Genomic DNA, 18,028 nt, shown 5'->3' on the forward strand with positions numbered 1-18,028 from the left:
TAGTTGTCGTCGAAAAGCAGAAACTTTTCAATTTCCCGCCCCGAGATTTGTGTTTGGCTTATAGCTGGTAACCAGACAGTTCCAGCTGGCGGTCAGCTTAACCAAATGGTGATCATGATCTTTATGTTATCGTATCTAAATCTACATATAAGAATGGTGAGTTTATGTAATTTGTACATCAAGTCAATCCGTCACAAACCACAACCAGCTCTAAGATCTTCGTATCTCTATTAGGCTACCACAATTTTTAATCTTAAAAGTAATTTAGAAACAACTGTGTTATCATTTAATGAAAGCCACTACTGATCTCTTTGGGCACATTCGTATCTTCTTGCAACTTCTACCTTCTAACAGTATAGCGATATAGACAAACATTTTTAATACGACTCTATAAAACGAAAATTACTAGAAAATCCAGTCGACGAACAAATCCAGCCTTCTATTAAGCATTCTGACTTTGGCGGGCAATCAGACTGTCGGCTGGCAAAAAGCATCAAGTCAAGCGCCTACTTTGGCTCCAATTCGAATCAGCCCTTAAGCCTAATCAAGTTCGATCGTAGTTTTCTTAACTAATAAATATATTCTTTGGTAAACAAAACTAATTTTTAGTAACTTTTGTGTACTAATCGGTGCCTGTTAGAAATAGGTTACGAAAAAGGACGTTATACTTTCGAAAATTACCCTCCTCTCCAAGCTGATGTAAGCCTAACGAAGTTTGGCCATCGAGACAGGGCGTTGCTTGGTCCGGAACAGGTACCACCTGGAGAGCTGCAAAGGGAGCCTGGTCGTCTGAAACACAAATTCGGTCATCATGACGGACTCGGCGGTGCCAGCGGAGCAGCAAAGCGATATTGAGAACAAGGAGGCCACCCAGGACCAACAGCCAAAAAAAGTTATCGGTAAGTTTTGCGTATTTTCTTAAAAAAATTCAAAGTTTCGGCTGTTTGATAGCCGCCGGCTACCTAGGACTCGTTCAGTCCCATAGAATAGCATTAGCGTTCTTTCAACCACCATTTTTATATGGGAGACTCCTCAGAACAACGAAGCGGCGATCTTGCTGCTGTTACTATGAGTCGGGCAATTTATGCGATATACGAAATTGCATGCATTTGTTACTGCGATTATAACGTTCGATAGAACTTAGCGTTCAGTTCTTAAGACTTGTCCCTTCAGTGTATTCTCCTAATTCCCCGGTGTTCTCCATAGATTTGCCGCTCGTTGAGGTCTATGTTTGTATGTTTCTATCTATCTGTTCATGTATATATATATATATATATATATATATATATATATGTGGATGTGTCTTAATAGAAAAGCGGGCGTTCAGGTGACGCCTTGGGCTTGCTTGGGAGTTAGCCTTGGTACCAACTTCGCGCCATTGTGTCCAGGCAGAATACCCACGACCACTGAAACGCTGAATCGCTTGATACACGATAGGCTCAAAGTCAATGAACCTCTTCATACTAGTCCCCATCAAGTGTGTATTACCTTGAATAGTATTAGAGGGCGGCGAGAGACTTCGGCGCCGAATTTACTTTCCATTCCTTTATTCCTGGCTTGTTCGTAGGGGGCTAACTGCTCTTTTTTTGTAAACATGCCCAGGACTCGTCTTTCGTCAATGTATTCCGCCCTTTCATGTCACGGAATGCGCGTGTTTGTTAAGCGATGATCTACGTAATACCGGTAGTAGCGACAGTAGCAGCATGCGTGACACTACGGTGTTCGGTCAGAGTCCAACATTCATTTTCATTTTGTAAAAACTAGGGCTGATTGACTGTTCTGTTTGATATACAGCTGCGGTATCTCTCATATCAAGTGAGATACGTATAGTCTGTTCATAGTGGATCTTGTACTACTTTGCTTTTACCAAAATGTGACTGTACACCTATAAATCATACAGATTGCACGCTGTGGCTCAATTGCAATGGCCGCAATTCACAGTCCATAACGAAGAGTGTCGACTCTTCGCGTATGTGAGGCTGCTACCACTGTCCAGCCATCGAATTGAGCACTGATCACCACGTGTCCCAGCTGTGCGCGTACCTCCTCAGTGCCGGCTGCTTATCTAACTCGGTCGCAGAGGAGGTTGATATTGCAGTGGCGATGGCTACATATTAGAAGCACAGCTTGTTCATACAGACACCGTGTCATCATCGCTAAACTCGTTCATTGGATCTTCGTCACGCTACCGTTCCGTTCTATTTCCAGGAGTCCGCTTTTGACGGCGCAGCGGCTGGCGTTGCTGTGTCGTGCGTGGCGGTGATGATGATTCGTTTAGCTTATAGTTAAGAGCTCGAGGGAGGAGGATCCGCGTTTGTAAGCACGATGTTACCATAGCGTGCTAATGCCACTCCGGCCCATGAGTTGTCGCGTTATTGAACATGCGCGGGATAGAGGGAGGGCAGTAATCGAACCATAGTAGGTAACTAATGACACGCACGCGGTTTGGATTTGGTCGTTCGCTTGGTGATAGCGGCGCTTTACATTTGACTTCATGGTCTCAATAGGGGGACATTGATTAGAATCCAATGTCTTTTTGTGTGGCTACCCTCTGGCGTTGTATAATAGATCTGACGATATGAGTTACTAACCTTAGTCGCCGGAATTACTTTCTGTATTACGGTTTATTCGAGGTTAGATGTAGTATATCTGAGAGCATAATGGGGCCGAAATTATTGAAACCAGCCAACGAATGGTGGTGCTGCGATCTCTTGCCTCGAACTGTGCCGCTTTTAGTTGTGCTGTTACAATGTGAACGGCTGTTAGAAACAAACTGACTACTGAATATAAAAAACCTCTTTAAAAAAATGTAGTAACAATGAGAGGCGCCGGTTTAGCTTCAGCAATTGTCGACATGAACGCTTAAATAGTGACAAGTAGTAAAAAATGATGTAATCTGTTGGTGATGATAATAATAGTTGCGACAGTGATGTACCTATCCATTGACTGACTCGGGCTCGTCACGGTTGGACCCTGCGCTAGTGTTTGAAAAAATTTGATTTGGTTACTGTTACTGTTATCGCTGTTTTGTCTTCACTATGGCTGTTGCTGCTAACATCGCTCTAGCTGGTATCATCATCATCAGCGCTGCCAGCGACAAAAGAATAATCATCTTCTCTTGCATTTTGCCGTTTGCCCGCTGCTTGTTAACTTTTCTGGCTCCCTGATTATTATTACGATGCTATGGGTTTGCGGCCAATACCTCCCGTCAGCATGAACATTATTAACAACCTCTCGTAGAACGCCGCGGCGGCGGTGGCGAAATCGACAGCGTGATCTGATATTGCCATTGTCACTCTCTGTCTGCCGGTGCTACGAACAGCTGTGAGCCATGTAGCTGGCTCAGCGGTGCTGAATGAAGCAGAGAACATGGCACCGTTGGTCCTCAGCCGATCTAGCGTGGCGTGGCCTGGTCTGGTCTGGTTTGCTAAGGTTCGTGCCGCTGAGCGTCTGATGACTAAAAGTGAAATGGTATAGGTAGTCTATAGTGCATTTGGGTTAGGAAGTAATGATAGTTAGTACCAGTTGCTGTGCTGCCGGCTACTGGCAAGCCTGTTGATGTTCGTTCTGCGAACGACACCGCTGCCGATGGAAGTATGGCGGTATTCGTAAAGAAGAAATAGCTAGGGCGCTAACACTTACTGACCCCAAACGGTTACAATGCGAATAGCTACAGCGTTCTATAGCTGAAGATATCTAATGGGTTAGTGCCACCCGAACGGTTATAGGTAATTGTAATAGACAACGAAAAGGCGGCGCGAGGGAATGATTTCCGGCTTTACAGCTTTTGCTTGAAGGGAACGCAAACCCGAGATATCGCTTCATTTGGATTATTCTGTGCAAAACTGTTCTTGGTTTACTTTTTTATTGAATCCTACTGTGGTTAAGCTATTAATGTAACCTATCGAAAGTCCTGATTAGTTCAGAATGCAGGCAAAGTCTTCGTTGTGAGTGCAGATATTACGTATAATTCATTCATTCGTGTAAAAGCGTATGTAACGGATCTGTCCACGAATCGTTCCCTAAGTTACCTACACCTCTGACGTCGTTTGAAACGGAACCTCGAAGCCATAACTAACTAAAATCTTCGATAGTAAGGTCATAGCATCTTAACACACATATTTAAGTTAACACACATAAGGTTAGGGAAATACGCTTTAAATTGTTAAATCGAAAACATCTACATCGTATCAAAAAAGCTTGTGTTTGGCCTGCCCCAATTCGTAACACGCGGGAATTTCATGGTACCATCTGTTATAATGTCGAGTTTGTTGTGTGGTATCCACATGAGACCAAAAAAAAAGCCAGACGATATACTAAACCAATCCTCAACAGGTTCTAGGATGATATCGTCATCAGTTGGCAGTTGCAACTTCTTGGATTCGATGAAATCTTGATGAAAACATGCTCCCCTAAAACGCACTAACTAAGTTGCCCAATGAATCTAGCGGCGATTGTTGCCAGCAGTGGGCATTTCAGGCGTTTTTTGGTTACGGGTCAATCCTGACATAGTGCGCAGTTGATGGTGACGTGAGATGCCGCCACACAGTGGCCATGAATAATGGCAACAATTGTACTGGCAGCGGTAATCAGCTTTTGTAGCTCTATTTTGTTACAGAATAGCTGCAGCTGTAGTTGTTGCTGTGGCTGCAGCTGCAGCAGAAGCAACTGTGATTAAAGATGGAAACCAGAGCATGAAAGGGAAGTTGCTTGTCGACGATTGTGGCTATTTGGTCGCTGGAGGACGGCATGCCACTTGTTCATTCTTCAGGAAGAGTGATTTCACTCCAGGTAAACGCTGCTACTGCCGCCGCGATTATTTTTGTGATCGAGTCGGTAACGTTGCAACATGGAACGTGCAAAAAAATAAGAGAAGTCGTAACAGAAGCGCCACCTATAAGGGTATGATCACTGAGGGGAAGGGGGGAGGAGGCTGGTAGAAGCAACAGACGACGGGAGAAAACTTTACCAGTTGGTCGGTTTGGGTCTGTTTGTAAGCCGTTCAGTGGGCTACGTTGAAGTTGGTTTGGGTCTGTGTGTAAACCATTCAATGGGCTACGTTGAAGTTGCCACTGGCGAACACAGCATCTGCTACTACTATATTCCTATTGCTTCGTCCTACTTCTTCGATGGGAGGCTGTAGTTCCTACCGTTTTTGTTTCGTGTGTCTGTATGTGTGGTGCTAAGTATAGCGCAATATAGGTTGGAAAATAGCAGTGGCGGCTGAAGCACTGGCCAGCTTTACCGACGCCATGCCAATGCTGTCACTACAAAGATGTAGCTTGTTGCTACAACTAATGTAACTATAGCAACGTAATTATCATTTCGATATGACTGCTATTTACTGCATGAACGTTTTTCTATGACGATTCAGACGTCAGCTGCCTCCATAGTTTCATGCATAGGCGTGATAAACGCAATTGTGCTAGTAAAGCTGAAAGTAAACACTCTGCGTTATCAAAGTTCTGCACAAACGGCAACTTCGACGACAAGCGAAAAACAGCGCAAGAAGTGTTTAAGACGCATAATATTAATGAGCATTTACAGCTGTTGTTTATCCATGTCCATTGCGGACATCGCTTCGAACTAACGGGCCCGTTTGATCATTTGTTCGTTTTGTTATTGACTCTTCTACTCCTTCGTTTAGTCATCCGTTCGCTGACCCCATCTGCGTCTCGTATACTTTTCTAATCGACGAAGCGGATCTGTTTTGTCGACATATCGAAGTTACGAACACGTCAAGTGTTGCCTATTAGCTTTAAGCAGGCTCCACCTGTCAGGGAAAGGAGTTACCATAGGTATGTGGACTGAACCGTCTTGTCCCGCCTCTTTGTAAAAAATTGTAATTGAAATCTTGAGATTTTTTTAGTCCGACTCCGATTTTCTTCGATTTTCTTCATGTCCCGATTGTTGAAATTTAGAGAGATCAGTAGTTTGCGCACGGCAAAATTAACTTATTGTTGCCAAAGGGCGTTTGATTAAGAAATCTCAATAACCTAAGTTATGGTCTCCGCGGGTTAAAAGACAGGTTCCTCCTGGAGACAAACAATGCTACTGACTAAATATAAAATCCGAAATATAGCATGGTTAAGACTGGTTTCTTTTAAGCGAAATCGTAGTGTTTATTTTGCATTTCCCGTTTCTTGGACTTTTGAATTTGTTTAGCGGAGCGCGTCCGCGGCACGGTGAAATGGTTCAACGTGAAGAACGGCTATGGCTTCATCAATCGAAGCGATACCAAGGAGGACATCTTCGTCCACCAGACGGCCATCATGAAGAACAATCCGCAAAAGGCAGTTCGCTCTGTGGGCGAAGGTGAAGATGTAGAATTCGATGTTGTCCTCGGAGAAAAGGGCAACGAGGCATCAAATGTTACTGGACCGGACGGTGCCCCGGTCCAGGGCAGTCCGTACGCGGCTAATCGTCGCAGTGGCGGAGGTAACGGTGGTGGGGGACAGGGCTTCCGTGGCGGCCAGGGCGGAAGATACTCGCAAAGGCGTCGAGGTCCGCCAAGGGATCGACGGGGCCAGGGCAAAGGTGATGACAAAGAAGAAGGCTACGAAGACGACGACGGTGGCGACCGACAGTCTGCGCCTAACCGTCGCTCTGGCGGAACCCGTGGCGGACGCGGAGGCGGTGGAGGCCGTGGTGGTTTCCGCTCTAGCGGCATGAGGCCCGTTCCACGAAGGCGACGTGATGATGATGATGGCGAAGGCGACGCGCCGCGAAGGTAATGTGCTGCAGCTGTTAAGTTTCTTGCCATTTATTGTCGGTACGTTTGATTTAGCTTTTGTAGCTACATTTCCTATTATATGGTCGTGATATTGATATAACATTTAGCCGTAACTCGCATGAAGTCATATTCTTAGCATGAATCGTCTCACTTCTCCGCCTCCTTTTCTCTTAAGATAACCTTACTGCGGTCACTAATGTTTGAGCTTCAGACCACATCTGCAATTGATATTTTTATGATCACTGGAATTGTTGTGATACCCGCGGAAACTGTTAATTTCGCACCATCAAATAATCCCGGCAAATGATTACAGGGATGGTGGCGGCCGCGGAGGCGCTCGTCGTGGTGGCGGCGGGGGTGGCTATGGAAGTGGCGGCGGCGGCGGCTACGGAGGTGGCGGTCGCGGCGGTGGTGGTGGTGGCGGAAACCGAAGACCACCGACCAGGAGGCCCCCCCGCTCCGATAACGAGAACGACTACGATGGAGGTTAGTAACACGTAACTTCCAATCATTCCAAGGAATGTATCGGCAATACATTGATTAGATAAGATATACTCAATATGCATCGGAAACAGAAAATTCATACTCAGGACACAGGTCACTGTGGTCTAGCGACCTTGGAAACTATCAGTGAACCGAATGGTGTATGGTGTTCAGTAGTGATGGGGAAGCATCTAAGGGGTTAACGCGCAACGACGTAAGGTTCGCTACTGAGGATACGTCGAATAGGAAGCTTGTTGTCCGCAGCAAGGACTATCAATTACTGTCATTAGATAGTGGCTCATAATCAATGCTGTCATAATCAATTGACCACCCTCAAGGTCGTCACCCCCCCCCCCCCTGTGTACGTGTGAGGCAGTGTGTGGTAGATACTAAACGTTTTTACAATGTGTTTTGGCTTCGCTCACTTTGTACTCGGTATCACCCTATTTCTTATCGTTTTTTTTACTAAATTGTGTATCTTCTACAGAGTTCCTAATGGGCTTTCTCAAGAATACGCCTGAAGAAATAAGCTACTGCTATACTATGAGTACTAACCTCAGCCGTCGATGTACTCGTTGCTGTGTACGCTATGGCCATCCAGCTTTGCCAGGAAGGTCCGGAATTGGTCTTAAGAGGCCAGCCGCTTCTTCTCCCATTATTGCTTTTGATCTTGGTTTGGTTTGCCGCGTTCTTCGTTTTCCTCTCCACTGAAATTGTTCGTAGCGTAAATTCGTTAAATTTTTCGTGTTGTTGATTTTGTTTTGTTTTCCGTTCTGTTTTTTGGCTCTCTCCTCTTGTGTGTGTATCTCTGAGAAGGTAGAGACGGCAGGTATGTCAATGATGCCGAGAATCAACAACAAGCTACCGAATAGCTAAGCGACCCCCCGCCAAGGCCCATGCGATTCAGAGGGCCGCAACCAATGAAACGAGAGTGAGACCACAGAGAGAAAGCTATCTTTGACGCGCCTTTGATGTGGCGTGCCCATGGTGTTGAGCCGTACGCGTAAAAATACGATTGTGTCAAGGCCGCTCCGCTGTGACATCCTCTCGTCTGGTCACTCAGCCTACTCTGACCACCCGATGATTGATGACTATTAATGACGATGGTGATGATGGCGATAAAAAAAAATATGATGATTATCACGACATGTATTATAAAAGGAAAAGTCTCACGAAAAATAGATTTGCATGGGGGAAACCAACGAAATACCAAATTACCGCCTCTATTCGAGCTATTTAAATAATCCGACAATCGTAACGGCTATTACACACGACTACCGTTAATTATCCCTGTCCGCTATTTCTAAAACCGAATAACGTTATCATTGTGATAAGAGATCCAGTGAGATTGGCATGTCTGCAATCATGCAAACAGCGATACAGTATACACCGAAGGGGGGTGGTACGTAGAAAAAGGAGGGGTACGTAGAGATCGCTGTTGCGTGTTTTCATACCTAATGGGATGACCTGTGTTAATAGGTCTGTTTGCGTATGAAAGTGCCATCAACTGATATGCCAAGTGGGTTATAAGGGTACATTAACAAACTTTTTACTTTAATATAAATCAGCAGGGGTAGCAACAATGACGGGTGCAACCCGGAGATATCTACCAACAGTGTCACTGTATTACTTGGAGCTTGTGACACGCCAGTGGACTACGAGTTAGCTAAACACAGCTTAATTTACATAAGAACAAAAGGAACAGCATTGAATTGCTGCAAATGTGCACAATACAATGCAATGCATTATCCATTATTATGCAATCTAACTTAAAACGAAATACAAAACTTAGTTTTTTTGCAAGCACAGTTCGTCTCTGCTGTGGTTGCTTCTCGCAGTGACTGATCATCATCATCGCCATGTGACAAGTTGTCTGTTAGGTGTTCTGTCATGGGTTTACAATGTGTTCTCCCATAAAAGAGGAAACGCAAATAAAAAGTACAACGGCCAAAACTTCTACAATTATTTACACCACAACTCCATCGATCACCACCGAGTATCACCATCAACTATTTTCTTATTACTACTAATACACGATTACCATCACACGGACACTGCAATATCCTGGTAACCTGAAGCGCACGGCGCGAAAATTTAAATTTAATGAAATAGTCAAAACAGCAAACACAAATGGTGTTAGGTGCTTAGAGAAGCACACACGATTTGTGCAGCGCAACCTGAGCAATTTTCGACGGACACTTAAAGGCTTCTGATTGATGGATTGATAATCATAGCGGTGACTGGAAATGCGCAGCGGTATTCCGTCCTCGTCGGCGGTCGTCAAACGCAACAGTTGCGTGCGCCCCTCGTGTTCAAAGCGTCGTCAATAAAGGGGGCGCCATGCTGGCCTAGTTTTTTTTATCGCATCACATAATCGATTCGTATTCTCGACAACATGCGATTTATTTGAGCAAGCAAAGAAAAAACAATTATCAAGCGGAAAAATGTTAACTTTTATTAATACATGGAATCAACCAGATGCGAAATCTTTGCCAGCAAACGTCTATAATGATGTACTTAAACAAAGACTCAGAGAACAGTACTTTTTATTACCACTATTTACGTAAATATCAAAATAGAAACCAATAATGAGCCTCAATAACGATTGCGAGCGTGAATGTGGATCAAGCGGAGTGAGCGTGTGCGTGGGGCCCAGGCTAACCACGAGCGTGCCTTAGTTTTTATTTTATACGTTTACACTACGGGTTCACCATTGTGTATATATTGTGATAGATACTTCTGCAATAGCTCTTCTTGACGAAATACAACTTCGTTTATATGCATTTTATTCCTTTTTTATACCTAACAACAGTTGTGACGTGTGAACGCGGAGGTAGGAACTCCGGAAGGTTTCCTGGTTATTATACTCAACAGTTTCGCCTTTGCCCATCTAGGAAGTGCAACGGCAGAAAGATAGAGCATTTTGATAAGCAAAATTGGATTAGTTACAAAAATTTTATAACATAAACTATTTGTGAACTGACACAATTCTCAATTCATGTACGTGTTTGCATTTGGTTCCTGTTAATACGACTTCGATCAAAAAAATAAGCAATTTGTTGCAAAACGATCAATAAAAAAACATTTCGCATAAAAACAAAGAAATTTAAATGAGTATTTTGGACCACGGTCTTTTCGATTCTTTATTAAAAAAGCCGTTTCCGATGATATATCGTCCTTAATTAGAGATAATACTTATAAAAGTGAATAAACAATTGTTGGAACAACGAACATCTACGTACTCTGGATTATTTCTTAGGTTATTATTAATTGGTATGTGTAGATGTTGATATACGTAGCAAGTAATAAAGGTCCAATACAATCTGGCTCTAATATGGTCTGGCTAACCAAAAAATTCAGGCTCAAATAGGCGACTTAATGAAGGTGGGGTTTCCCTTATGTACACAGCAATCATCGTTGACCTTTGAAAAGTTTTCAGCTGTAATTTTGCATCAGTATAACTTATAAAATATTTTATAATTGTTTTGATGATTATTAGAAAATATATCATACAGATTAGTATATAAGCATATAGTTGGAGTTACTCGCAGTGCTAAAGTCACCTATGATTACAAAATGCAAGTACTTTTATAAATGATGCCTGTGGTACATCAATCGATAGTGTGTCTGTCCCCTTCTGCCGGTAGCGCTGTGGACTTAAAACAAGAAGATCCCCACTATATGTATAATATGATATATATATATGATGCCTGGTAGTCATAATTATCTTCGTTATAGAATATGGTTTCTAAAAAAAAATGTATCTTAAGCTTCATCGTTATATTCATACATAAACCTATGTACGCGCATGTTCTGCGATCCTCATCGCTTTCGATTGTTCGTTAATACTGCTAATATTATTAGTGTAAGAAGTGTGGCCTTGTCGTTGATCCTTGTCTATAGCTTGCGGTGTTCTTGTGTTCTCCATTGTATTTGTTTCGTGTACTTTGGCGTTCGTATCATGACGAATTGCAGGAAGCGACCGTGACCGAGATCGCGATGATGGTGACAGGCCACCGCGACGTGGCGGCCGAGGAGGTGGCGGAGGCCCACGCCGGGGTGGTGGTGGCGCTCCCCGCTCCGGAGGTTACGGCGGTGGCAACGGAGGCGGTGGACGACCATCTGGACGTGGCGGCGGTGGACGAGGCCCGCCTCGTGGACGTGGAGGCCCAAAGGATCACAACGGCGATGCCGGCGACAACTAGTTGAGGGGGCAGACGAAGCAGTAGATCAGCGTAGTGGTGTGTGGCCAGCCCCGATCGTCCAGTTCGGTGCATTCGACGATAAACAGAGACGCAAAGACGAGAAAAGATCAATTCTATTACTACTAGCGAACAAGCACCACTTGGCGGTCAGAGGATGGATGCCACCGGAGGCATTCGGGTGCATCGGGCAGGTAGTACGCCGAACGCGCAGCTTGTCACCTCTGTTGTCGTCGGAACAGCATTTCCTTGGCGATCCCTTGGTTGTTGAAGACAGGGCAAAATCAAGCACAGAATATAATAACGAGGAACGACGGTAATAACAGCAACATTAACAATAATTCTAACATCAGCAGCAGCAACAACAGAAATCAATTTCACCATAATTTCAACATCCACCTAATTCACACGGAAACGACACCGAGAAAACTGACTGGTCGAAGCCAAATGACTTGGAAGAAACGAGTTCAAAGAACAGGACTAAACAACGAGTGGATCGGACAAATAAAAGAATATGGCAATGGCGCATTCAGTGAAAATGAAGAACGACAGGAAAAAAGGAGGTATAGATGCTTAGCATGAAGCAGGAATATAGAATGAAGAAAGCAGAAAGGTGATGATTCAGTGATAAAACAGAAGATTTAGTTCTGCATGCCCCCACGAACACGAGATGACCAATCAAATAAGAATCCACAAATGGATAGACTGAGCGATCAATGATGAATAAAATGGCCCTGATTTGTCAGGACGTCAACACTTTCACAGGGCTAGTGCCGTCATTTTGCACACATCGGCAATGTGAATAGCGACGATGCGACAAACGTGACCGCCTTTTCTAAAGACGCAAACGGAATTTTTCGAAATACATCGAGCGAACAATGATCGTTCAATCTGTCCATGCACCGATATCCCCCGGGTCCAATCAAGCAACAAAGAAAAAATAACAAACACCACCGTATTATTACTTATTACCAACTTGCTGCATACTTGTACACCAGTAGAAGCTGTTTGACGCATACATATTACTACAACTCATATCTGTGCGTATCGTAATATGGGGGTTACTTAACTGACTGCCAGGTATACCCCTTCCCCCCTCCCAAAGCTGACAGCTAGAAAGAAACGAAAAACTTAACATTCATTGCTGAATAACAAAAAAAAAAAACAAACATCGATGCTATCTACTTTAAGAAATGGAATAGCTGAACAAAAGCTGAGTTGGCTCGTATCAGGAGCTCAATTATCAACGTTGGACAGGGCATGCAACCACGCTAGTGCCATAATGATGACGGTTGATGATAATAGTTACAACAGTAACAAAAACAGAAAGCGTTGTGTATACCGTATAGCAAATGTCAAATATAAGAATAGTTCAACAAATGTCGATATTGAGGAAGAGAGACAATGCTCTATGAACACTACTGCAACAATCATTACCCTCAAATTGATACATTACCGCAAATCGAAAATACGATATAACTTCTACACTTACAACGCTGCCGACATTTCGAAGTCTCATGTATGTCAACTCATCATGGCTTCCCTCCCACGGACTGATACGCGAACACCTGAGCTGGTTGACAGTAGAGATGTTTTATAAAATCTAAGCCGAGTATATAAACACGAGTAGTAACGATAAGAATATATATACGTGACAACGTTCAAACCCGCGCCGCGCCGGGTGACGTCCCTGTGCACTAGACAAACTATTCGTTTGTGTAGCACGTTACTTGCCGAGTTGGCTGGTATGATGTCCGCCATGGCTGTACTGTAAGCCAATGGCGGGTGACAACAACGGAACGTAGCGTGCAACAAACAATAACCAGTAATCGCATCAAAAATAGCCCGCGCATCGGATAACAATTTAAAATGCCGAGCAAACTGCCTCCACTACTATACATGTCCTCTATGTCACACCATGTTAATCGTAGCGGGCAACAAATAACAATAATACGAAAATAGATTTATAAGCAGCAGCAGCAACAAGCAAAACAGATATGTGTCACCAACTTACCATGAAAACGTCCTAGACAAAACGAAGAAACAAATGTAATTACGATATCAAATACAATGTCCATCCTCTGCCTAAGCTCCAGCTTACAACTATCAGATATACCTGTAATTACTGCTATCACGACTAATGGTGATATCATAAATCTTACTATATTGAGCACCACAAACCAGTGATGTTAAGCTATACCAAGCGTATCAGAACACATCTGTCAATGTGCTATTGAGATAATACTGCTGCAGCAGCAGCAAATAATAATATCTAACTATATATCGAAACAAACAGGAGCCAAACCGCGGCAGCGTGCAAACTACTACTATCCTATTATCATGTAAGGAGTATCGCACATTAAATCTTTGTTACAGTAGCGCCGTGCGATCCGCCGCTTCGCAGAGTTGAACCTAGCAGACGAAAAAGAAGCCGTATGCCGCTGTTACCGCCGAAAAATAAACGTTTCGACAGCGTTCGGGGCTCGTCAACGGCGTTATCTAGGCACCTTCCTATTTTCGCCCCAAAGGCGGTTTATATCAACAACATGCTTGAATATATCGACCCGCGCACTTGGCTAAGGCTCCATTTAGACAACCAGAGAGTGATCTAGCGGTGAACAGAAGAGGGAAATTTTGTCGTGAGATAAATCACATGTCAGTCGAGACTTCGGATTAGGCGTTCATTAGAAGGTTGAGAAGGGTGATGAACACAATGAGCCGCTTTGCTAGCCTATAAGGATCTGGCGTGTCTCACTTGCATGGTAATGACGAATTGACCTATCTGTTAACGTATCGCTGCCCGCTCGCTAGTCGTCAAGAATATACGAATGTGGCAAACAACATTGACCTTAAAACTAAACTAACTTCGCATGGAACTCTGCGACGGCATCGCCGTAGGGAATAAAGACAAGTAAGACCTATTAGCCCGATCAACAGACAGTCAGTCACTACAAGAACATGTAATACAAGATATACATACATTAATGATTACGCTGATAATGATGGTAATATCGAAGGAGCCAGTGAAATGTCTCTTTATAGAAATCAGCCCATGATGATGCAAACATGTACGCGCTGCGCGCACGCCCGCTGAGGACCTTTAACGCTATGAAGAAATACTGCAATCGACAAATGATGAGAGCACTAAAAAAATTACTGCGAAGTTGAATAGCGCACGATTCCCAATAACCGATCGGAAGATGACGCACAGAATGATACATTGGATTTGATACTAATATCTGGCAATCATTATATATTTGCATAGTTATTGCATGTTCTTTATGCTCAGTGTGATCCCGGATCTTGCTTCTGGCGTTGTCTAGGGTTTTACCTCCGAACTAGGCTGGCTAGCTGGCTAGTGTATATTCGAGAAGTCGACAGTCCGACAGTGCGTCCTCAGCGGGCGAAGGCCGCTCCTAACTGCAACAGGACAGAAGCATCTATTGTACCACGCGATAGCCAAACAAGAAACAGAACAAGCCACACAACAAGCTAAGCAGCCACTTAATATCGAGTACCGCCCGCACACCCGCCGAGACCGCGTCAAAACCCGTTGCCCGTCAACCCAGTTCGCTGACAATTGCCGTACGGTAACCGTCTGGTAGGACACTGTGCATCCGCGTCTGTATGGCGTAGCTTGTGCTCGCGATGCCATCGGTTTTGCCGCGGCGTCGAACCGGCGAAGGGCCGACGGGCGGGGTGCTGACCGGGTGTTACAACTTCACCATCAAATATACAATAAATAAAAACGATGTAAGGCAAGCGCATCCCAACAAAAGGTAACCATGTTCCCAGAAAGGTCGTGATGAACAGACAAACCGAGAACTTTGATCTCCCTTTGGTATGTACGCGGTTTCCGGAGGCGCGCGGGCCCAGACCTGGCCGCCCTCTGCCGCCGATAAAGTAGGACAAAACAACTATCGATAAACTATACGAAACATACAGATTCTACTACAGAAGACACCAATCTACAGGCTCTCCTTTTAAACGATGATGATTGTGATGGTGAAGATGATCCGGACCAAGCAGCAGCAACAGAAGCTTAAAGCAAATGACGACTGTGAAGATACCAACGGACCAAGCGATTTTAGGTGCGGCGACAGGCCAGTTGGAGGGAACCTAACGGAAGCCTCCTGCCTATCCTGATTGCTCTCCACCAGGAACGGCATCATACATCATCTATTTAGCTCTTCCAAACGACCGGCAAAAGATGGGAAAACCTGCGTACGCCGTGAGCGCGCGCCGGCGAACTGACCGCAAATGCATTCAGACCAAAGACAGAGTATTCGAAGAGAACAAGTCAGTAACCGACTGACTTAGCTTACGTACAGGTAACCAGCCAACAGCGAGTCTCACAGAACAACTACCATGGTAAAATCAAGAGATGCTATTGCTACTTCTGGCCCATGAAAAAACCGAGGCATACAGGCACAACCTATTTGTAGTGTGATAGTGGCGATGCCCTTCGCTAGCCACCGTTGCAGTCAGTAGTCGTGAAGTACAAACAAGCTTACCGAGTGAGTTTCACCTCTTGTAGACCTCTCCACACAGATCGAACAGCAGCAACAAAACAGCAAGCAACAGCCCAACCAAGAAATAGCGAGGATCGTTCTAAGCTTTCCCACATATTCGAACGACAACAGAAAACCCAACAGGACCTTTTAATCAACAGCGTATGGCGATGGTAATGACTAAGCAGCAACAATGATCGACGCCCGAATACAGAACGCGGACGAAAACACGATAAGGTCTTCGACTTCGTGAAGAACCGGATGCGCTTGCCTTGATCAATCAACTATTGAAAAAAATTACAAACAAATAATAACGTACTGTACGTAACGTAACCACCCTACCAACAAACAATCAACCTATTGCTATCAAACAGTGTAAACAAACAGACTTAAGAAACAAAAGGTATAAAAACGCAACGGTAATAATCGTCAATGTCACATAAAGAGGAAACAAAAAAAAATACACACAATCAAAAGTCTCGAATCTTCTGATGGATAATCAAAACACCGCATCAATAAATGCCAATATCGAGAAAGATAACGAAGAAAATCTTTAAGTCTTCAATAAGGAAAACAATCGAGGAAAATTACGTTAATAGACTGATTCAATCAAATCGCTTTGATCTCATCTATTTGGTAACTGACAGAATTGATTATTCTATTATACTGAATACTGCGATATCAATTCAATACTCGTAAAATGATACATCGTAGTTTACCAATAACAGTAAACTATAATAACGGTTTCGGTATAGTCTCTCTCGCATGGTTATCTATTATGTATTTTATCATGAACCATAATAATAATCTACATATTTTATGCGTCATATCGTATGTTCGCGTGTCTGTGTTTAGATAGACGGGCGGCCAATACCTCTCGTTGCCACGGCGCCCACGCGCTAACGAGCCGCTTTCACAGTTTTCATCCGATATTGGCTGACTCCCCCTGCCAAGGTTCCCTGTAAAGCTTATATATATATATATATATATATATATATATATATATATATGAGGGAGTGCCAGCTGTCGGAGAACGCCGTCTGCTGAGTCGATTATCTTGTAGACGGAAGACGATTGCTCGAACGAGAGCTGTCCCGTACCCACCTATACGCGTCGTACTTATTTTGCACGCACTTGGGATTTAGACTGGGAAACACAACGCAGAACAGCAGGTCCGGACTCCAGCAAAACAGCAGCAGATACCAAGCAAAAATAACCATATATAATTTACCGAGAGAGACAGTTAACAAGGGTACCAGGAATATATCTGTGGGTTGTTGGGGCTGCGTCTTCTTCAACACAACATACTTGGGAACTTCGACACTTCCGCTTTAATATACTCTTCGAACATCAACTCAACGATTAAGCAGGGAAGTCTGAGCAGGCACAGGATATCCATAGATGGCAAAGCCACTCACATCTTCGAATGAGCAACACCAATTAAGCAAAATATAACCAAGTGTGTTATGAATACGATAACAATAAGATCACCAACAATACTAACGAACCTAATGTCGAGGCTCCCTGTAAGAGAACGTGATAGCAACAACAAAATACCGATTTAATAAAACAAAAACATAACAAAAGTTGATTTAGAAAAGGAAGTGGTCGAGCTTGTTGATGCTGAAGAGGACGCAGGTGACCGCGACAGCCAACGCCTATAAAACTCTGAAATACATAGAGCAATGCAAATTAATAAAAAAAACTGTTACAGAATATATATTTCTCGCAACTACCAATCAATATACCATACGAATCTAAAACCCACAGTAAAAATGAACATCACAAGCATCAAACGCAAAAGCCGAACGAATAGCAATTGAACTATTCTATTGTTGAGCGACGCGAAAGATGCCGTCAAGACAACTACACGCAGATATTAACCAAACGAAACAACTTACGACGACAACAACAACAGGTCATCTCACGCAACAACAACAACAACAACAACAAAATGAGCAAGAGTTAAAAACGACCAGCAACACCTTTGACAAAAAACTGAAAAATGAAAAATAAATGTTTGCATTTCCGGAACGCGGCTCCCTTCCAAACAAGTTTCTAAGGGGCACAAGTATGGAAAAGCAGTTTATTTTCGAAAA

At 43.7% G+C, this 18,028-nt stretch overlaps 1 protein-coding gene across 3 annotated transcripts; it reads left to right on the forward strand.

The window, feature by feature from the left end:
* The first annotated feature begins 648 nt into the window (after positions 1–648).
* yps (Y-box binding protein ypsilon schachtel) lies at positions 649–18,028 on the forward strand. Of its 3 annotated transcripts, XM_022810197.2 has the most exons (5): positions 649–899; positions 6,166–6,730; positions 7,047–7,219; positions 7,704–7,830; positions 8,033–10,453. In XM_022810197.2, the coding sequence occupies exons 1-5, from the start codon at positions 812–814 to the stop codon at positions 8,034–8,036; spliced, it is 957 nt and encodes a 318-aa protein (XP_022665932.1). In that variant the 5' UTR covers positions 649–811; the 3' UTR covers positions 8,037–10,453. The 3 variants fall into 3 exon arrangements, with proteins under 3 accessions (XP_022665932.1, XP_022665931.1, XP_022665933.1); XM_022810196.2 differs by lacking the exons at positions 7,704–7,830; positions 8,033–10,453 and adding an exon at positions 11,192–18,028 and having other exon boundaries at positions 656–899; XM_022810198.2 differs by lacking the exon at positions 7,704–7,830 and having other exon boundaries at positions 671–899.

This window comes from Varroa destructor, unplaced genomic scaffold (genome assembly GCF_002443255.2).
Source record: "Varroa destructor unplaced genomic scaffold, Vdes_3.0 BEIS01000006.1, whole genome shotgun sequence".
NCBI classification, from domain to species: Eukaryota; Metazoa; Arthropoda; class Arachnida; order Mesostigmata; family Varroidae; genus Varroa; species Varroa destructor.

Excerpts from the sequence above, each read along its gene's own strand:
- yps (XM_022810196.2), top strand. The coding sequence starts at position 812 with ATGACGGACTCGGCGGTGCCAGCGGAGCAGCAAAGCGATATTGAGAAC. Across the intron at positions 900-6,165 it reads ACAGCCAAAAAAAGTTATCG|CGGAGCGCGTCCGCGGCACG; the intron begins GTAAGTTTTGCG and ends GAATTTGTTTAG. Across the intron at positions 7,220-11,191 it reads CGAGAACGACTACGATGGAG|GAAGCGACCGTGACCGAGAT; the intron begins GTTAGTAACACG and ends GACGAATTGCAG.